General features: G+C 42.5%; 1 protein-coding gene and 2 non-coding genes across 5 annotated transcripts in view; 2 read left to right on the top strand and 1 right to left on the bottom strand.

Annotated features, from left to right (window-relative positions):
- The first annotated feature begins 3,898 nt into the window (after positions 1 to 3,898).
- Trnaf-gaa lies at positions 3,899 to 3,971 on the top strand. The gene has a single exon. It is a non-coding gene; the product is annotated as a tRNA-Phe (tRNA).
- Positions 3,972 to 8,665: 4,694 nt separating this feature from the next.
- On the top strand, positions 8,666 to 8,739 carry Trnat-agu. Its single transcript has one exon. It is a non-coding gene; the product is annotated as a tRNA-Thr (tRNA).
- A 2,806-nt stretch (positions 8,740 to 11,545) lies between these two features.
- The window catches only part of LOC119658754 (C2 domain-containing protein 5), a 46,886-nt gene continuing 39,078 nt past the window's right edge, over positions 11,546 to 19,353 (bottom strand). For all 3 annotated transcript variants that reach the window (XM_038066444.1, XM_038066445.1, XM_038066447.1), the window contains 7 exons: positions 19,153 to 19,321; positions 16,860 to 17,912; positions 16,718 to 16,805; positions 16,254 to 16,601; positions 16,025 to 16,192; positions 15,857 to 15,961; positions 11,546 to 12,514 (listed from right to left, as the gene is read on the bottom strand). In XM_038066444.1, the coding sequence (XP_037922372.1) occupies positions 12,452 to 12,514; positions 15,857 to 15,961; positions 16,025 to 16,192; positions 16,254 to 16,601; positions 16,718 to 16,805; positions 16,860 to 17,912; positions 19,153 to 19,321 (1,994 nt within the window). In that variant the 3' untranslated portion in view covers positions 11,546 to 12,451. The remainder of the gene's footprint in view (positions 12,515 to 15,856; positions 15,962 to 16,024; positions 16,193 to 16,253; positions 16,602 to 16,717; positions 16,806 to 16,859; positions 17,913 to 19,152; positions 19,322 to 19,353) is intronic.

Here is a 19,353-nt window from a genome sequence, read left to right as displayed (position 1 = left end):
GAGTTGTAAAGGAATGAGAACAACACCCTGGCACTCTGGATGGGCAAGATGCTAGAAAGCAGGCAAATAGAGGTACCGACAGGTACAAATTCTATTATCATGAACACCACTCAAGGCTGTCCACAGGGTGAAGTACTATCGCCGCTGATGTGGAGTATGGTAGTGGATGAACTCCTGGACGTGTTAACAAACATTGGAATACAAGTCCAGGGTTACGCGGACGACATTGTTTTAATCTGTAGAGGCGAATATGAAAATACCCTGTGTGATAGAATCCAAACTGGACTAAGGGTTACTAGTGCTTGGTGCAGGAAGGTGGGACTGCGGATCAATCCAACCAAAACCACCGTAGTACCATCCACTAGGAGGCGTAAGCTGGATCACCTGAGAGCCATAACAATACATGATATGGAGGTGAAACGAGAAACAGAGGTCAAATATTTGGGAATTACGCTAGACCAAAAATTACTCTGGAAGACATATGTCGGAAACACTTGTCGGAAAGCCACGAGGGCTCTGATGACTTGCAGATCCATAGCAGGAAAAAATGGGGTTGCAGCCGAAGATACTACTTTGAATATATACTGAAATAGTAAGGCCAATGATTACCTAAGGAGCGGTAATGTGGGCAGAAAGAACTGAACTCAGCACACAAGCGAGGGAATTACATAAGCTCCAAAGACTGGCTTGCGTGTGTATCAGTGGGGTAATGAGGACATGCCCAACGGCATCCCTGGAGGTCCTTCTGGGATTAACCCCTCTCCATCTGCACATACAGATGCAGGCAAGGAGATCAATATTCAGGATGGCCGGTAGTATGAGTGAGGCGGAGAGCTGCCTAAATCGAAGGAAGATTGATATTCTTTCTAGGCGGTATCCCGAATTACTGATACCAAGGGATAGCATGACAACGAGGTTTCACTTCGATAAGAAGTTTGAAACATGATACCGAGGGATAACATGACAACGAGGTTTCACTTCGATAAGAAGTTTGAAACACGTTGGAGTAACAAGGCAAACTGGGAGAGCGTGGCTGTAACATACGGCTTAAACCAGCAACTGATTACTTGGTACACTCACGGATCCCTCACAGCAGAGAGAGCGGGTGCCGGTGTCATTGGTCCAAGGAAAATGTACTTTGAGCCAATGGGCAGGTACACTAGCATATTCCAGGCGGAAATATACGCCATAGACAAATGTGCCTCCTTTAATCTACGAAACATAGCTATTCTCACCGATAGCCAAGCAGCGATCAAGGCACTTAGGTCCAACCAGGTGAACTCTAAACTGGTATGGGAATGCCTTGAGAGACTGAATACACTCGGCTCGTCCAACAAGGTCCGGATACTTTGGGTTCCAGGCCATGCTGGGTTGGAAGGCAACGAGGCAGCGGACGAACTAGCCAAGAAGGGAGCAGGGACGCCCTTACTCGGGCCAGAGCCTTTCTGTGGAATCGGAAATGGTTTCATGGCTATGAATCTAAGAAATGAAGAGAAACGGTTGAGGGAACTATACTGGGCGGGCCATCAAATGCCATCAAAGTGGTTACTGGCTTGGCCGAAAATGCAGTTCACGGAAGGGATTGTACCAGCAAATATTGTGTGGTGGTCGCCCTGGATGTGAGGAATGCATTCAACTCGGCCATTTGGAACCTTATACGAAAGTCTCTGGCGACGATTGGTGTTTCTACCTACCTCCCCGATATTATAGATAGCTATTTGCGTGAGCGAACACTCTGGTATAATACCGATGATGGACCCAAGGAGTACGTTGTCTCCGCAGGTGTCCCACAGGGCTCTGTACTAGGCCCACTACTGTGGAACATCATGTATGTATAATGATGTGCTTAACCTTCCGGTTTCGGAGGAGGCCACGGTGGTGGGTTACGCCGATGATATAGCGCTGGTTGTGGTCGCAAAGCATCTGGAGAATGCTGAGTTGTACTCAAGCGAAGCAATCAGTGTTGTTAAGGCTTGGTTAGAGAGTGCTGGACTGGCACTCGCTGAGGAAAAAACGGAAGCGGTCCTCATCACTAAGCGCCGCAGAAGAAATTACGCGATTAGAATCGGGAATCGTATCATCACTTTCAAGCCGGCCATCAAATACTTGGGGGTGATGATAGACGGAAAACTCAATTTTAAGCAACACATAGCAAGGATGATGCCGAACGTAGGAGGACCGCGGCATACTTGCAGGCTGCTCATAGTCAGGGTGGTGAGTTCTATCCTGCTGTATGCAGTCCCAGTTTGGGGAAACGCGCTGCAGGTTTTAGGCAATGCATATAAACTGAGTACGGTTTACAGAAGAACAGCCTTAAGGGTGTGTTCTGCCTTCAAGACCGTCTTAGACGATGCAGCGTTCGTCATCTCGGGATTGATGCCAATTGACATCCTGGCAACCGAAATTATGAACATTTATAACACCAGGTCCATCTCCCCCTTATCGCAGGTGAAAAAAAGCCAAAAGAGAGAGATCCATAAGCAGATGGCAACAGCAATCGGACCAGTCAAAAAAAGGGTCGTTGGACTTACAGGTTGATCCCTTCCATCAGGGAGTGGCTGGAGAGAACGCATGGGGAGATCAATTATAATCTCACCCAGCTTTTTACCGGCTATGGAGGGTACCATCAATACCTGTACAGGTCTAAATTGGACACCGGACCTAATTGTCCAAACTGCGACGGGGTCCCAGAGGACCCAGCGCACGTATTCTTCCAATGTCCTTGGTTTGTGGGAGAAAGAAGGAACCTAGAGGAAACTCTAGGTGAAGTGCTATCACTGGAAAATTTTATCCGGAGAATGGTAGCTTGCCAGGAAGACTGGGATGCGATAAATTTCATGCTCGCAGGAATCCAGTAGAAACTGTGAAAAGCAGAAGAAATGAGGAAGGCGCGGTTACGAACCCCGCGGAAGACGGAAGGAAACCTAGCTAAAGTAAGCTGACTCCGCTCCGTGATGGAATACCTAAAGGTGGTTCCACGGGGTAGGGGGGGAGTGAGGGGTGAGTCGGGGGTGGTTTTAGTGGGTAAAAACCCCACACTCTGCGTGCCCAGGCCAGAGCATTTTGAAAATTTCCACCTCCTTAAAAAAAGAAAAAATACGGACGGACGGACAGACAAACAGACAGACAGTAAACCGATTTTAATAAGGTTTTGTGTTTACACAAAACCTAAAAAAGTTCAATTCCATACAAATCATTTTGTTTTTACTTTATTGCCATGTATTTGTGCTCGTTGCCCTGCTAAGCGCGAAGTACATCCCCAACATACAACACCACTGAACTACGTTCGCAACGTACACCGCCACTGTGTAATCACACAGCTGATCATATTTTCACTGTTATGCACTTTTCCATTTTTATGAAATAATATTCCATTAACAGTAAAATCATTGTATGAAACTGAAAGCATCGGCTCTTTTCAACATAAAGTAAGAATCATCATATTCCGAAATTAGGCAGTTGCTGTTAGAGTCTCTTGAAATAAAGTTGAATACACGACAAACTTGCAAGTATTGCAATCGCGTAAAAATGATGACAATTTTTTTCTTAAGATTTTGAAACTGCTATGTTAGCATAATCATACATATTTCGTTGTTTTCATTACAAATAATTGATAAATAAAATATTTAGACGTGCTGGTCAAGATTTCAGTCAAACCATTCTTTTTAGTTACTTGTACTCGTAGTTCTTGTTGTCTAGAAGGTCTAGCGTTTTTTAATTATTTTACTGGTGGTTTGCCATTAACTATGACTGAAAAATAAACCTGTTTGTTTCAAATATTTTTTATTGGGTGGAAATTGGCATCAGAGTAACTACGATCCCTTGTCATAATAATAATCGCAAGAAATAGTGAATGATAAACAGTTTCTATTTCACTCTCTCAACAAGCCCTGTATGTGCCGAAATAGCTCAGTTGGGAGAGCGTTAGACTGAAGATCTAAAGGTCCCCGGTTCAATCCCGGGTTTCGGCATTCACTCTTTTTTTGAATGCATTGGCTGAAATATATTGCGTATAACATCTCTTGTTTTTCTATCATGCGTTGTATATTGCCTTATTATTTTATACAAAGTGTCCTGTTCATAATGGTAGAGATTTTTATTGGTGATAGTACCACTAATTTCAGGAAAATTGATCCCTGGAATGGGTACTTTATCTTTTACCGTTGCAGAGTTATAGCGTTTTTCAGGAATACTTTCAAAAAATTTGTCATTTTCAACAAAATTACAATTCTCCACACCTTCAATCATTTAATTTCAGGCTAGATGCTGTCAACCAAGATGGAGGCATAATTCATCAGATGCTACCTGGCTTCCATTTAGTCAGTAGCGTGACCAAAAAGTAATAGTCAGGTATTGTATTCTGTTTATGTTTATTCGGCGTGCCTTCTTCTTGGACGAAACCGTCTAGCCTTTTTCCACCTTTTTTTTCATTGGGTACTTGCCCGTGCATGGTCAAAGGGTAGTATAGGTCCCAGGACGAAACGTGGATTGGTACCCAAGAAGGAGCATAAATCCTGGGAAACGCCTGCTGAACCAACACCAACAGATCTACTACCAAACCCTATCTCCACCTCCAAATTGTATTAACTGGTCCTCCAGGTTGGGGGTGGGTAGGGCTGACAACCCTACACGGAAATCAATTTGTTACGAAGCCACAACAGGAGCCTCGGACTGGATGGATTTTACAACGACGAACCTGGCGATGAAAAAGGAATAACGATTTGCGCATTTTCTCATGGAACGTACGTTCCCTGTACTAAGATGGAGCTGCCAAGCAGCAAGCCGATACCCTGTCCCAATATAGGGTTGATGTAACGGCATTGTAGGAGATGCGTTGGGCAGGGACCGGTTTCCTGGAGAAGAGTCACTACGTCATATATTATAGTGGCCATCCACTATACCATGTGCTCGGAGTAGGTTTCTTAGTCACCCAAAAAATGAAACCTGCTGTTATCGGCTTTGAAAACATAAGCGAAAGGCTATGCTCTATGCGCTTACGAGGCAAAATTTAAAAATATAAGCCTCATTAACGTTCACGCCACTACAGAGGAGATTGCGGAGTCGGAGAAGGATACCTTCTACGAGGCAGTAGAACAAACCCTCGAAACCTGTCTCAGATATGATATCAAAATCATACTTGGGGATTTTAACAGCCTAGTAGGGAAGGAGCCCGTATTCAGGCGATACATCGGTTCCCATAGCTTACACCAAAATACAAATGATAACGGACTTCGGAATATTCAATTAGCAGTGTCACATGAAATGGTTGTTGGAAGTACCAGGTTTGTGCAGAAAGCGGTCCACAAACATACGTGGTCTTCTCCAGACGGGATCACTTTCAATCAAATTGACCACGTGTTGATCGAACGCCGTCACTTCTCAGTCTTGATGTAGGGGGGCCAATAGAGACTCGGATCACTATCTCGTTGGCATGGTGTTCCGAGCTCGAATAACAACATCATCCAGAATCCCCTCTGACAATCAGGTGAGAGTGAACACTCAAGCCATCCACAACACAGCCCTCCGCAACATCTACAAGAGGGGAAATGGATGCCGCAATAACTACAGTCAACAGAGATCCTGGAGATAAAGCATCAACAGATGATCTTCACAATCACCTGAAGAACGTTATCATAAATACGGGCACAAACATACTTAGCCCCAGTCGCAATAACTGTTTTGATGATAAATGTAAGCTATCAACGGAGCGGAAGAATGCTGCATACCGAGTAATGTTGCATTCTCAAAGAACGCGGGCAGGCGCAGATACTTACCACGAACTCTGGCGAGCGGAGAAGCGAGTACACAGACCGCCTAGTCACCTTAGGCTCTTTCACAAGGATTTTCGCTTGCCGGCAAGAGTGCAAATTTCTCCACTCGACTGCGTGAATCCTTGCAATTTCACCCTTCAGAGTAGACTTGACAATAGATGGTTGGATTCCAAGAGTTGGTTCTGGCCTCACATCCAGACACTCGGCGGGCCAGTCTGTCACCCTTCTCATTACCAGCGATGTTTGAGTGTCCTGGCACCCACATCAGGAATGTTTCGTTCAGTCGGCCAAGTTTCAGAAGCACCTGATGACAACTCCACACTAACTGGAATCGGAACAGATTCGAATGGTGCGACCCCTCCATTTTTGTCGCAGACATTCTTCTGTTGCCAATGAAATGGCTGGAATATGATTGTCAATTTTCCGAGGGGTCGGGCCAGTTCTAAAATCGAATTCCACGAGAACACTCCTACGCCCGATCCACCCTCCATGACTGACCCGTCGGTGAAGATTATTAAGTCCGTAATCTGAAAATACTAATGGCTATTTATCGACCATTCTTCTCTTTCCGTGATTACGACGGTGTATGTCTTCTCAAAGACGAATCTGGATTGGTCGGCATCTGGGCTACCGGATGTTTGTCAAAATATTTCCAGATAGACGCATGACCGTTTGATTGGTCGCCTTTTCACGCTCCAATGGTATCGAGTCCATATGCGTCATTGGCTGCTTTCCATTTCACCTCCAAGTGAATGAGGGATAAATTTAAGATAGCTTCAAGTGCCGCAGTCGCCAGCTTCCTGCTGTTTGCATAGTTCAGTCTCGGCTACCAGACAATGCATGCATACATCAAAATGGGTTTTATTATGGATGTATACATCCAGTGTCCGGATGGCTCAAGTGGTTAGAGCGCTGGGCTGTCGTAGCAAAAAGTCACGGTTCAAATCTCACTGGTGGCAGAGGGATTTGTTATCGTGTTATGTCGGATACCAGTCGACTCAGCTGTGAATGAGTACCTGAGTCAAATCAGGGTAATAATCTCGAGTGACTCTGTACCTCTCTGGTGTACCCTTACGGTCTTGAATGAAGTGCTCTAAAAAACTTCAAGGCCCTGATCCTATATGGATTGTTGTGCCAACGATTATTATTATTATTATACATCCAGTGTATCCTCAGGTCATACCTATCACATTCCTACAACACGCACTCCACCAACAGCAATCTGCAGGATTTCTGATATTGTTCTTGGATATGGTGCTTCCACGTTAACTTGGAGTCGAAATATACTCCTTAAGTACTTGGCTGTTTGTGCCAGCTGGATTTCGGCCCCTGCTAAAGTGGGTAGCGTATAGCTGCCCCACCTGCCTTTCCTAGTGAACATAACTAGTCCAGTCTTCCTAGCGTTCACCGTGAGTCCATTGCGGAGGCACCAACTGTGGATTTCAAGCAGAGTTGCATTCAAGCGATCACATACTGTGTCCGTAATTATTACGGCTAGGTCGTCCGCAAATGCTTGTGCAGAGACTTTTTTGTCCTCCAGGAGCCACAGTAGGCTATCCATTACCAAGAGCCATAACAGTGGAGACAGAACCTTTCCATTGTGGGCAGCCCCTAAGACATCCTGCTACAATAGACTTCTGGCCGACCGGTATGTGGATTTTTCTCCACTCTAGCATGTGAAGGATCCAACTGATTAGCAGTGGTTCGATTCCATGATGTCTTACCGCATTACAAATTGCCGCGAATGAGGCATAAATGAGCGAACCTTCTATGTCCATGAATGTGTATAAGGCGTATTCTCTTTCCGACATGGCCTTTTCAATTTTTGCCGTAATTTAATGGAGTGCTGTCTCCGTGCATTTACCTGGCCACTTAGGATTGTGTGTATCCTTTATGAACCGATCTAGTAGTCTTTCTGGTCCTTTTAGTAGAACGACGTTAGACTGATCGGTCGGAAGATTTTTGCGTCTGTGTAGGTGGGTTTCCCTGGTTTGGAAATGAATAACATCTTCACATCACGCCAGTTAATTGGAATTTAAGCGTGTGCTAGGCATGCACGATATATATTCCGAATATGTAGACCCAGGGCATCCATTCCCTCTATTACTAGCGCACGAATTATGCCATCCGGACCTGCAGACTTGTATCTATGGAACGAGTTAAATGCCCATTTTACTCTCGGTTGAGGGCTGCATGCACCTGTTGGCCTGTCTTCATGTTACGTTTATGTTCTCTATTGAACATAAACATGATTGATTGATTTTATTATGAATGAATTTTGCCCATTTTTTTTTTGAATTTCTGAAGTGAGGTGTTCTGTTGTTCGTAATTGAATGCAACATTCGATTTACTAACAATAAATTTTAGTGATGACTTCATTTTAAATTACAGTATTAACAAATCTGTGATCATCTTACCAAATTGGAATTTCAAAATCGAATATCTTCGAGACTTTTCTACCAATTTTCATAGATATGGACTTTATTCATAGATAGAGATGTTACCTCATCATCATCAACGGCGCAACAACCGGTATCCGGTTTAGGCCTGCCTTAATAAGGAACTCCAGACACCCCGGTTTTGCGCCGAGGTCCACTAATTCGATATCCCTTAACAGCTGTTTGGCGTTAACTTCACATCTTAGTTCATAACTTTCCTTTAGCCATAATAGTTCCAGGGCTACAAGATGTTCATTAAATTTCACTATACATTATATTGGTCCAAGTGACGTTATCATTAATTTGACGTTTCGTATTGATATTACCTTGTCTAGTCTGTGTACACTGAGCACTCATCATCCTGAATAAAAAGTAAATAAATCAATTGAATTTTCTTTTATTTGTGTGATGTTTACCGTTTAATTGAAATAAAACTCTTTTTCCCACGACGACATCGGCGCCGTGGCTTAGTTGGTTAAAGCGCCTGTCTAGTAAACAGGAGATCGCGAGTTCGAATCTCGCCGGGGCCTAGTCGAAGTGTGAGACGATTGCTTTTTTTGTATTTTTTATTTACAACAGAAGCTCTTCAACTTGGTGATATCTAAAAATTTCTTAGTTTATATAACTTTTTGATTTGATTATTGAAAATAACGCTTCATAAACTTCCCACTTTTTGGGTTTATGTTTGGTTGAGGTAGAATTTTCCGTTTTAATAACTGATTTATTAGACAATTTCCTACAACTGCCCGGTGTTATGTATTCTCAATCGTTAGCCAAATATGAGATACGTGAATATGTTTTCATGTTTCATCATCAACGGCGCAACAACCGGTATCCAGCCTAGGTCTGCCTTAATAAGGAACTCAAGTCCTTAAAACTGGCTAGCGTCTTGATCTACGCCATCGATCCATCTCGGGCAGGGTCTGTCTCGTTTTCTTTTTCTACCATAGATATTACCCTTATAGACTTTCCGGGCTGGATCATCCTCATCCATACGGATTAAGTGACCCACTCACCGCAACCTGTTGAGCCGGATTTTATCCACAAAATGGCGATCATGGTATCGCTCATAGATTTCGTCATTATGTAGGCTACGGAATCGTCCATCCTCATGTAGGTAGGCCAAAAATTCTTCGGAGGAGTCTTCTCTCGAACGCGGCCAAGAGTTCGTAATTCTTCTTGCTAAGAACCCAAGTCTCCGAGGAACACATGAGGACTAGCAGGATCTTGTATGGTAAGAGCTTTGACCCTGTGGTGAGACGTTTCGAGCGGAACAGTTTTTGTAAACTGAAATAGGCTCTGTTGGCTGCCAACAACCGTGCGCGGATTTCATCATCGTAGCTGTTATCGGTTGTAATTTTCGACCCAAGATAGGAGAAATTATCAACGGTCTCAAAGTTGTATATCTGTATCGCGAATCGTTTTCTCCAGGGCCAGGTTAAAGAGGATGCATGATAGGGTACCCCTAGTCTTAGACCGCTTTTGATGTCGAATGATCTCGAAGGTGATCTTGCTGCTTTTATCTGACCTCACATATTGTTCAGGGTTAGCCGAGTCAATCTTATTAATTTCGTCGGAATACCGAATTCCCTCATGGCCGTGTACAGTTTTGCCCTGGCTATACTGTCATAGGCGGCTTTAAAGTCGATGAAAAGATGGTGTAACTGATGTCTATATTCCAACAGTTTTTCCATCGCTTGACGCAGAGAGAAAATCTGATTTGCTGTTGATTTGCCTGGAGGGAAGCCTCTTTGGTATGGGCCAATGATGTTCTGAGGGTATGGGGGACTATCCAGCCTAGCAAGATAGCTGAGAGTAGCTTATAGATGGTACTCAGCAATGTGATACCTCTATAATTGCTGAACGGCGTGATATCTCCCTTTTTATGTATGAGACTGATAATGCCTCGTTGCCAATCGTCAGGCATTGATTCGCTGTCCCACACCTTGAGCACAAGTTGATGAACCACTTGGTGTAATTGGTCGCCTACATATTTAACCAAGTCGGCTATAATTCATTCGGCTCCTGGCGACTTATGGTCTTTAAGCCGATAAATTGCACGCACTGTTTTTTCTATACTTGGTGGTGGAGGTATTTGTCCGTCGTCTTCAATTGGCAGGACCTCCAATTCGCGATTGAGCATCAAGGTGTATAAGGCTTCATCCTGCTGACTTGTTGGTAAAACTTCCGCCTTCTGTGCCTGGTGCGGTTGCTCCCTGTACCTGTTGGTTCTCCCAGGCTTCCTTTTTTCGTCTGTGAAGCCCCTTCTCTGCTCGCCGGAGTTCGTGATAAGTCTTTGCGCGTGCCCGCGTTCTATGAGAATCCAACATTACTCGGTATGCAGCATTCTTCCGTTCTGTTGCTAGCTTACATTCATCGTCCGACGTTCCGACTTTTTTTGCGGCTGGGGCCAAGTATCTTTGTGGCCGTATTTATAATAATGTTCTTCAGGTGATTGTGAAAATCATTTGTTGATACTTCATCTCTAGTTATTGCGGCATCCGTTTCCTTCTTATAGGTGTTGCAGAGGGCTGTGTTGGTTGGCTTCATTATTCACTCTCACCTGCTTGTCAGAGGGGATTGTAGGTGGTGTCGTAATTTGAGCTCAGAGCACCATGCCAACGAGATAGTGGTCCGAGTCTATATTGGCCCCCTAAAATGTTCTGACATTCATCAAGGCTGAGAGGTGGCGGCGTTCGATCAACACATGGTCAATTTGGTTGAAAGTGGTCCCGTCTGGGGAGACCCACGTATATTTATGGAACGCTTTCCGCGCAAACCAGGTACTTCCAACAGCCATTTCGTGCGATACTGCTAACTGAATAATCGACAGTCCGTTATCATTGATATCCCTATGTAAACTATGGGAGTCGATTGTTGAAATCTCCAAGTATGATTTTGATATCATACTTGGGACAGGCTTCGAGGGTTCGCTCAACTGCCTCGTAGAAGGTATCCTTCTCCGACTCTGCAGTCTCCTCTGTAGTGGCGTGAACGTTTATGACACTTATATTTCTAAATTTGCCTCGCAATCACAGAGAGCATAGCCTTTCGCTTATATTTTCAAAACCGATAACAGGATATCGAATTGGTGGACCGTGGACCTCGGCGCAAAACCGGGATGTCTGGAGTTCCTTATTAAGGCAGACTTAGACCTGATACTGATTGTTGCGTAATTAATTAATTAATTTGTTTTATCTTATATAAATCTGATGATTCTGATCAGATTTCTTTGAGTACGACTGGAATGCCTGAGGTACTAAACTGACACATGTAATATATGTGAATGTTTGATTGTAGATTAGAAACAAAACTTATTAACTTCTACTTTCCATAAACGTTTTATTGAATTATTGTGATGCTATTTAACATTATTGTTTTACTTACAATCCTAGGAAAACTATTCGCCTCGATAGAAAACTAATTGGATGTCTCTTCAGATTAGGTCGTTTCGTTATTATGGCAATCTCTTGAAAGTACACTTTTCGACTACATCTCATAAAAAATACTAATTCACTTTATTGTTCTCTGTTACGCAACATTTAAAAATATAACTATATATGTATGTGGTCCAGTTCGAAAATTCCTATAAATATTGTAACTTCTGTGAAACGTCCAGTCGACTTCCGTTATTGAGCAATTCAAGTTTTCTATTGAAGAGCGAATTCATTACCAAACAACAACGATTTATTTTTGGCAAAAATACTTTTGAAATAATACACATCGATAACATTTTTTCTCGTGCCATAATTTGAATGTCATATCAATTTGTTCATTTAGGCAAGATTTAAAACTTTAAACGCAACGAATGTTAACTTGCCTTGTAAAAAGTAAATATTTTCGAAAAAAGGGAAAAATTGTTTAAAAAATTCTTTAAAATTAAGTATTTCGTTGACAGGATAATATACAATAATACTAATATTGCAACTTTTTTAACATATCAATAGTTGCGTTGGAAAAACTTTTCCAGCCCAACTACTGAGCGCAATAAATCACGACAAAATCAACATAAATTGTCGATAATATGTCATGTAAGAGCCGCTACAAACTCAAATAAATAAAAAAAACATACAGCACATTTCGATTCCGACATTCATTAAAGTACTCGAGCCTTGATCCTACAATTAGGCCTTCTCGTTTTTATCCTCTAAAAGGAAAATGGAGGCTTTCGCTTTCTTACTAGAGAACACTTTTTGGCCGTGACAGATAAAACGAACGCTAAATGCCTCGCAATTTTATATATCAGTCATCGGCAAAGTAAGAAACATGGACTGCATCACCACCGATATTCACAAGACACTGACCCTGCAATTGGAAATATTCAAAATTAAGGCTTATTGGAAACTCTTAAAGTGAAAAAGTATTAGCAGCAAGTACCCAGATTAATACAATATATCCAAATAATCCATCAGCAATATTTAATACATTTTTTTATAAAAACCAGGGATTTGTATTGGACAATGATTGATAACTTGCTCATGCGTGAATATGTTGAAGGTAATATAGAGAAAGATGTGGTTTTTGTACAGGAATTTGTAGAAACTACATTACCAGAAACTGGGCGCACCAGGAATAAATGGTTTGTGTTCATCTTATATGAGGAACTCCCTATATTTCCAAACTCTAAGATATAATTACATATTAAGGCAGATATTGTGCTCACCCTAAACAAACATTGTCTATACTACACTTATCTTATCTTATCTTCTTTTTCTTCAGCCTTTGTCCTGTTCACAAGCGGCGTCGGCTCGTCTATCGAATGCTTGATCTGGGTCCAATTTCAAGGCGTTTAAATCCCCATCCAGCGTATGAAGCCACCGTTGTTTCGTCCTGCCTTTTGGTCCTTTCCCATCGACCTCGATGTTCACACCCATCTTGACAAGTGAATTCTCGTTAGCGTTGCGTGACCATACCAATCGAAGACGCCTCTCTCGCATTTTTTCCACGATCGGTGCAACCCCATAATGTTCGCGGATATCCTCATTTCGGGTGTGATCAAAACACCACTAGTCCAACGCAACATCTTCGTCTCCATTACCGTAAAATGCCGTTCATTGTTTTTTATAGTCGACCAACATTCAGAACTATAAAGGGCGACAGGACGCACGACATTCCGGTAAATTTTAGATTTGAGACGTTTGTTGATACGTCGATCACAAAGAACATCAGTTGTGGAACGTCACTTCATCCAGGTTGCGTTAATGCGTGAAGCAATTTCATAACGCAGTTTTCCATTGGCTGATAACGTTGACCTGAGGTATTTAAATCGCTCAGTTCTTGGCAGATAACTTTCTCAAGATTTCCATACGAGTGGAAGCAGCAGATCTGCAGTAACAGTCAAGCCCAGCGGCTTTACTCCGTTTGAGGACATTGATGGCCGAAATGATTTCTCTTCTGCTTGGAGGAACAGTCCGTATCCGCATGTTACGGAGACTAGCCATTGCATCTGCAAGAAGAGGAACCGCGCCGGATGTGATATGGTTAAAAACCATGGTGAAGTGTGCTTTCCAATTTTTTTAGTTGTTCATAATCGTGAATGAGAAGTCAACCATTGACCATCGAAAGATTTGCAACCACATGTAAGCCTTTTCGTGATGCGATATACATTTCTCAAATAATTACAATCTACGGTATCTTCCGCTTCCCTGATTAGCGCAATAGCAAATTCTCTCTTATGCTGAATTTTTCCGGGATTTCGCCCGGTATCGAAGTTGGAGTGTGTCACACCAGCCGTGATTCCGGAGTTAGCCAAATCTTACGAAGCCTCTTCGGGATGAGTCCTTTGCAGCACTCGAGAAAAGGGCATTTTTGATGGTGGCCCAATGCTAATCGATATTTTAAGGCAAGCTACTCCGATCAGCAAGATAGCTCTGTCGAGCGACAGCTGGGTTATACAAGCGGTCGATGTTGAGTTTAGGAGGTCGCAGCTCCCCAACCTTGCAAGAAGCAGCGAACACAACACGCAAGTGAATGTAAGCGACAGATGATGATCCTTTCCGAGGCCGATGTCAGCGCTTGTCTTGTTACGCACATCCAGCTCTTAAATCTACTGCTGATCGCGAACTGGTCGATCCAGCCTCGGTCAGTTGAAACTCAACTGACCCTAGGGCAAGCTCTGTGTTTGAACAATGGCCACCAATGACGAGGCGGTGGATGTTGCATAGATCTACGAACCTCCTACCATTAGTGTTGCGGTCGTCAAGACAATGATTCCCCATCACATGTCCCAGCAAGGTGTTGCCAAATTCCACCTTGGCATTCAGATATTCAGATCACCCAACATGATCACAATGTCAACTTTGAGACGCCTCTTCTTAACTGCGTTTAACTGTTCGTAAAAACCATCCTCCTCCACTATATACCCGAGGTTAGACAATTAAGTAATGAGACTAATTTTATTGCCGCGCTTGTGGTAAACCTGCAATCTTCAAATTCTCTTCCCCTTCCCCGGCATCCGCCCCCTTTCCATTGATATATTCACCATCGCTCTAGCTTGCTTAGTTCGCCTGCTGGGTCGTGTTGAGTAGAAGTGTGTTGGTGGTTCTCGTCACGAAAATGGAGAAACGAAATGTAGAGCAACGCGTCGTGATATAATTTTGCGCCAGATTGGGCGAAACAGCTTCGGAAACGTACGCTAAAATCGTAAAAGTGCATGGTGATAGTGCTCTTAGTCGAGCCTAGGCGTTTCGATGGCATAACGAGTTTAAGGAGGTGCGTGAAAGCGTGGAAGACGAGGCGCGGAGTAGGAGACCAGTCGAGGTGCAGACTGACGCGAATACACAGCGTGTGCGCGCCGCAATCCGTGCAGATTGGCGTTTAGCAGTTCGAATGTTGACCTCCGAACTGGGTATGAACCGTGAAACAGTCAGACAAATTTTAACAGGCGATTTCGGGATGAAAAAGTTGTGTGCGAAGATCGTTTCAAAGAACCTTTCTGAGGAGCAAAAGCAGCATCGAATGACCGTCGCAAAAGACTGTTTGGAACAAGTAGAAAATGATCCCACGCTGCTTGATCGAGTCAAAGCGAAGTCGAAGCGTTCCAGAAATGTTACGAACAGTGGAAAACTCGCTGGAATCGCTGTATAGCTTCCCAAGGGGACTACTTTGAAGGGGATGGCAGAGTTGTAGAATAATTTTTAAATATACGGTTTTTATGGAATCAGTCTCATTACTTATTACTTAACTATCTAACCTCATATAGCATTGTACAATTGTGACGCTTCTTAACCTGGACTGGAAACCAATTATAGTCCGTTTTCGATAGCCAAAGATCGTGACCGCGAGATTAGACCCCACCCGAAGCGTTGTTCACGTTTCGGTAGCAATAAAGTTTCAAAATTTGCAGGTTGTTAGCCCACAAATTTCTGTCCCTTTTAGTCACCTCTTACGACAAGCAGAGAAGACTTTGAGTGTATTCTTAAGCCCCAATTCCCAGGATGCACAATTATAATAATATAATTCTTCTTACAAGCAATTGAAACCACTATGTTCAATGTGAAAAACATTCGGCTAATATCATTGCATTGAGTTTAGTATTGTACGCAAACTGAATTTAGTAAAGCTATGTCTTTGAATAGGCCAAAATTCTTGCCAAACGAAATTAGAAAAAATATCTCAACTTAAAAATTTCAATGACGACAAACTAACCTGATTTTTGTGCTGATTGTCGACTAGAAGTAATTCTGTCATATAAAACGAAACCATTGCGTTGCCACCTAATGCTGTAACATGGGCGCGAACTACAGACAAAATCTATGGAGAAAATAAATGAATAACTTCCATGCATTTCTTTGGAACATTTGAGTATACGCTTACTTCCGTAATAAAGCCATGAACAAAGCCGCTAATACCGCCATTTTCTCTAACCGACGTACTCTCTCTAATGAAAAAGAAATTCAAGTTCCCTAAATATTTTTCGATGCGACCTCCGGTCACGTAACTCAAAGGTGTTATGTCGACACCATATCTATCTCGAACAGGAAGCTTGAAAATAAAAGCAAACATTAAATAATATATTTGCGTCACTATTAAATGCGTATCTTACATGTCGTGAATATCGAAATGTCGGATTCAAGCTGGTCGTTCTGGTTGGTGACGCCTTACGCAACCGCAATGAATGTGCGCCGAAATTGGAACTGGACAAGGGTGGTTGATTTACGGCTGCTGTTTGATCATTAACCATGGTTTGGTCTTCATCCAAACTGAAGATAAGTTCTTCATCCGACTGCTTTTGAGCTGCGGCAATATTAGCAATCGCACTGCCAAACGATGCATTTGAATTATCATTTGTTGTACTATTTCCCCCAGAAAATGTCTTTCGACGGGCTCTGTTGTATCTGGAGGGTTCACCCAGGCCAAGAGCCATGCCAGTTACTAACAACTGAATTTCATCCTGTAAGAATATATAGGGACATCATTTAAAATTGCGTGTTAGCATTATAAAAATATAAAAGTAACGATATTTTACCGGCCCATAACTGTTTGCACTTTAATTTGAAAGATACTTACGCTCTCTGGAAGCTCTAACCTAAACCTAAGATCACAAATTGCGCATGGCACTAACGTTCTTAACTTGAAGAAAATAGTTTGAAGAATTCTACAAAAGTAAACAATTATCAAATCTCAGGCGTAACAAACTGCAACATTTTACCTTTGAAAGTGTTTAGGAAAATGCCCAATACCATGCCCAAGAGTGAGTTTCGCCTTCCAGACTTGCGTAAACATTTGTAAATTTTTTACAACTTCAAGATCTTGGAGACCAGGAATCGATTGTGTATTGACTACGTAAAAACCATCTGGCGGTACAGGCTCCATTAGTAAAGTAATAATCTCTAAATCTTCAATATCATCTATTTCTAAAACACAAGCATCTTTTCCTCCAGTCGCTAAATCCATTTCGGGCATTTCGTCTTCTGAATCATCTGTATCTGAATGTCTCCCATTCTGCAAGTCCGGATCTATACATTTCAGTTGATAGATTTCTCGATTTCGTTCGAAAGTCTCTAACAATGACTTTTGAAGATCATTCAACTTCGCCGTATCTGTCCACGAGTTACCGGCCACGATTTTTGGGCAAGTGGGTGATGGCAGAGCTGATAAATATACAGCCGTACCGGTCGCAATCAAAGCCATTAGTTTCTCACCCACAGCTATTTGTGTCTTAAGGCCAAATATTGCATTCATGCCCTTTGCTTTTAACTTATTGATTAGTAATCGATGCAATTCGTACTCTAGAAACGGCAAACCATCAGAAATTTCTTTCGCATTCGATTCAGCTCGTAGATCTTTTTTGGCACGTACAACTTGAGCTTGGATAAAGCAACCTCTGCCGGTAGTTTGCAGACACTCGGGAATTTCTATTGTTGCTAGAAGTACATCTGGTACCTTTCCTCGCTTACATACAGCACATTTCTTCATTTTTACATTGAAAGGAACTGACGATTGACTATATGGGATGTGACACATGAAGCAACGGTAATTGTGAACAGAAGCACTAGACGGGACGCCTTTGGGACCGCTTCCAAGCGAAGCACTCATCTCGTTTCTCTCTTGCATTCGTAAACTGTTGCGAGCTTCTTCTAATGATGATACCATTAAGTCTTTCTTTGAGGAGGATTGCGCTTCCATTTGCATTGGATCGCTATTGTGGGACATATTGATAACGGCTGCTGTACCGGTAGCAGAAAGTACACAAACATCTTCCCTGCAAATGTGAGTAGTGAATGTCAATTATAAAGTGATTAATTGAAAATTTTTGAATGAAATCAATAACAACTAAAATCATTAAAGAACGAAAAAGCTGACTGACGGTTTCGTCCAGGGCAGAGACAACTCATCAGACGCTGCCTCACCTCTGCCCGTTCGTCAGTCAACTTTTTCGATCTTTTTTGAAAACTTGGGTTTAACTCAAAAAAGAGGAGTCCGTGGACTACAAAAGAGGAAGTAAGTTGCTTGCCAAGTGGTCCGATGTGTCACCAAGTGGGTGCGGACTCAGGACTCCCAGCATCCTCAACGAAAACCATTAGCTATTTCTTTTTGGAATAATGATTTTTGTTAAAAGGCAGACTCCCAAACAAGGATTCATATTTTTTCATTAGTTCAAATGCTACTAATAGGAAACGATGAACGGCAACTCCAAGCTAGGGATGATAATAGAAAATATTGTTCGGGTGGAAGTTGAAATAGCGGCTCTTAGGAAAAAACTAAACAAGTCGGGAAACCGGAAGCTCCGCGCTTCAGATATGAAAGGTTTTGTTTGCTTCTTCTGTGAGTGTATTTCGTCCGAAGCGATTTGGTCTTGCAGAAGATGTCGCTGGTTGGCCGACATCAACCCACGATTTTGTTGAGAGACACCTAATTGCTTGGCGAGAATTTTCTGCTTTGAGTATCGTCCTCGTCCAAAAGAGCCTCCAATTCGTGGTCCTTAACTTTCCTGGGCCGATTTTGACGCTCCTGGTCGCTCAGAACGAAATCGCTACTTTGAACCAACGGAACCAGTTTGGGCACGTTTTTTCCGATAGCGCATTGTCGTCGTAGGTCTCCACGATCATTCAATGCGATTAAGCGGCTGATTTCTTCAAATTGAAGCAAAAAAAGCAGAGTTTTCCGCAAATGCTTCTTTCCGGGAACATAACTGGACATGATTATTGACGAGAAAAAATATGTTTTTGCATGAAATTGCTGATGATATGCACTGACAATTGTTGACAAATGTCATATTTAAAAAAAAAAATATGGCGTGTTGATATCAGCTTGATACGCTCTCAGACTCACGATCTGTGAGCAAACCCCGGATTTAAACTTGTACACCTGGTATTTTCTCTGTTTGGAACACTCTGAAAATTACCAACAAAAATGCTGCATACCAACACTAACTATCGAATGGGAAATATGAATCCTTTATGAAAAAGGACAAGAAGTCATTTTTAAAGTTGATTACTTACGATATAGCAGTAACTTCCGTGTAACCCAAAACAACATTGCATCCTAATGACCTGGCATGGGATCGAACTTCCATTCTGATTTCTTTCCACCACGAATCTCGTACTTCTGGTTCGTCTGGATTTGGTACACGTTCCAGCAGTTTAACCGACCGCGCTGCCACAGTTGCACCTAACAATATAAAAGGTTAAGTGTTAACTTTA

Source organism: Hermetia illucens, chromosome 6 (genome assembly GCF_905115235.1).
Source record: "Hermetia illucens chromosome 6, iHerIll2.2.curated.20191125, whole genome shotgun sequence".
Lineage (NCBI taxonomy): Eukaryota > Metazoa > Arthropoda > Insecta > Diptera > Stratiomyidae > Hermetia > Hermetia illucens.
This window is presented reverse-complemented; position numbering and strand designations above follow the sequence as displayed.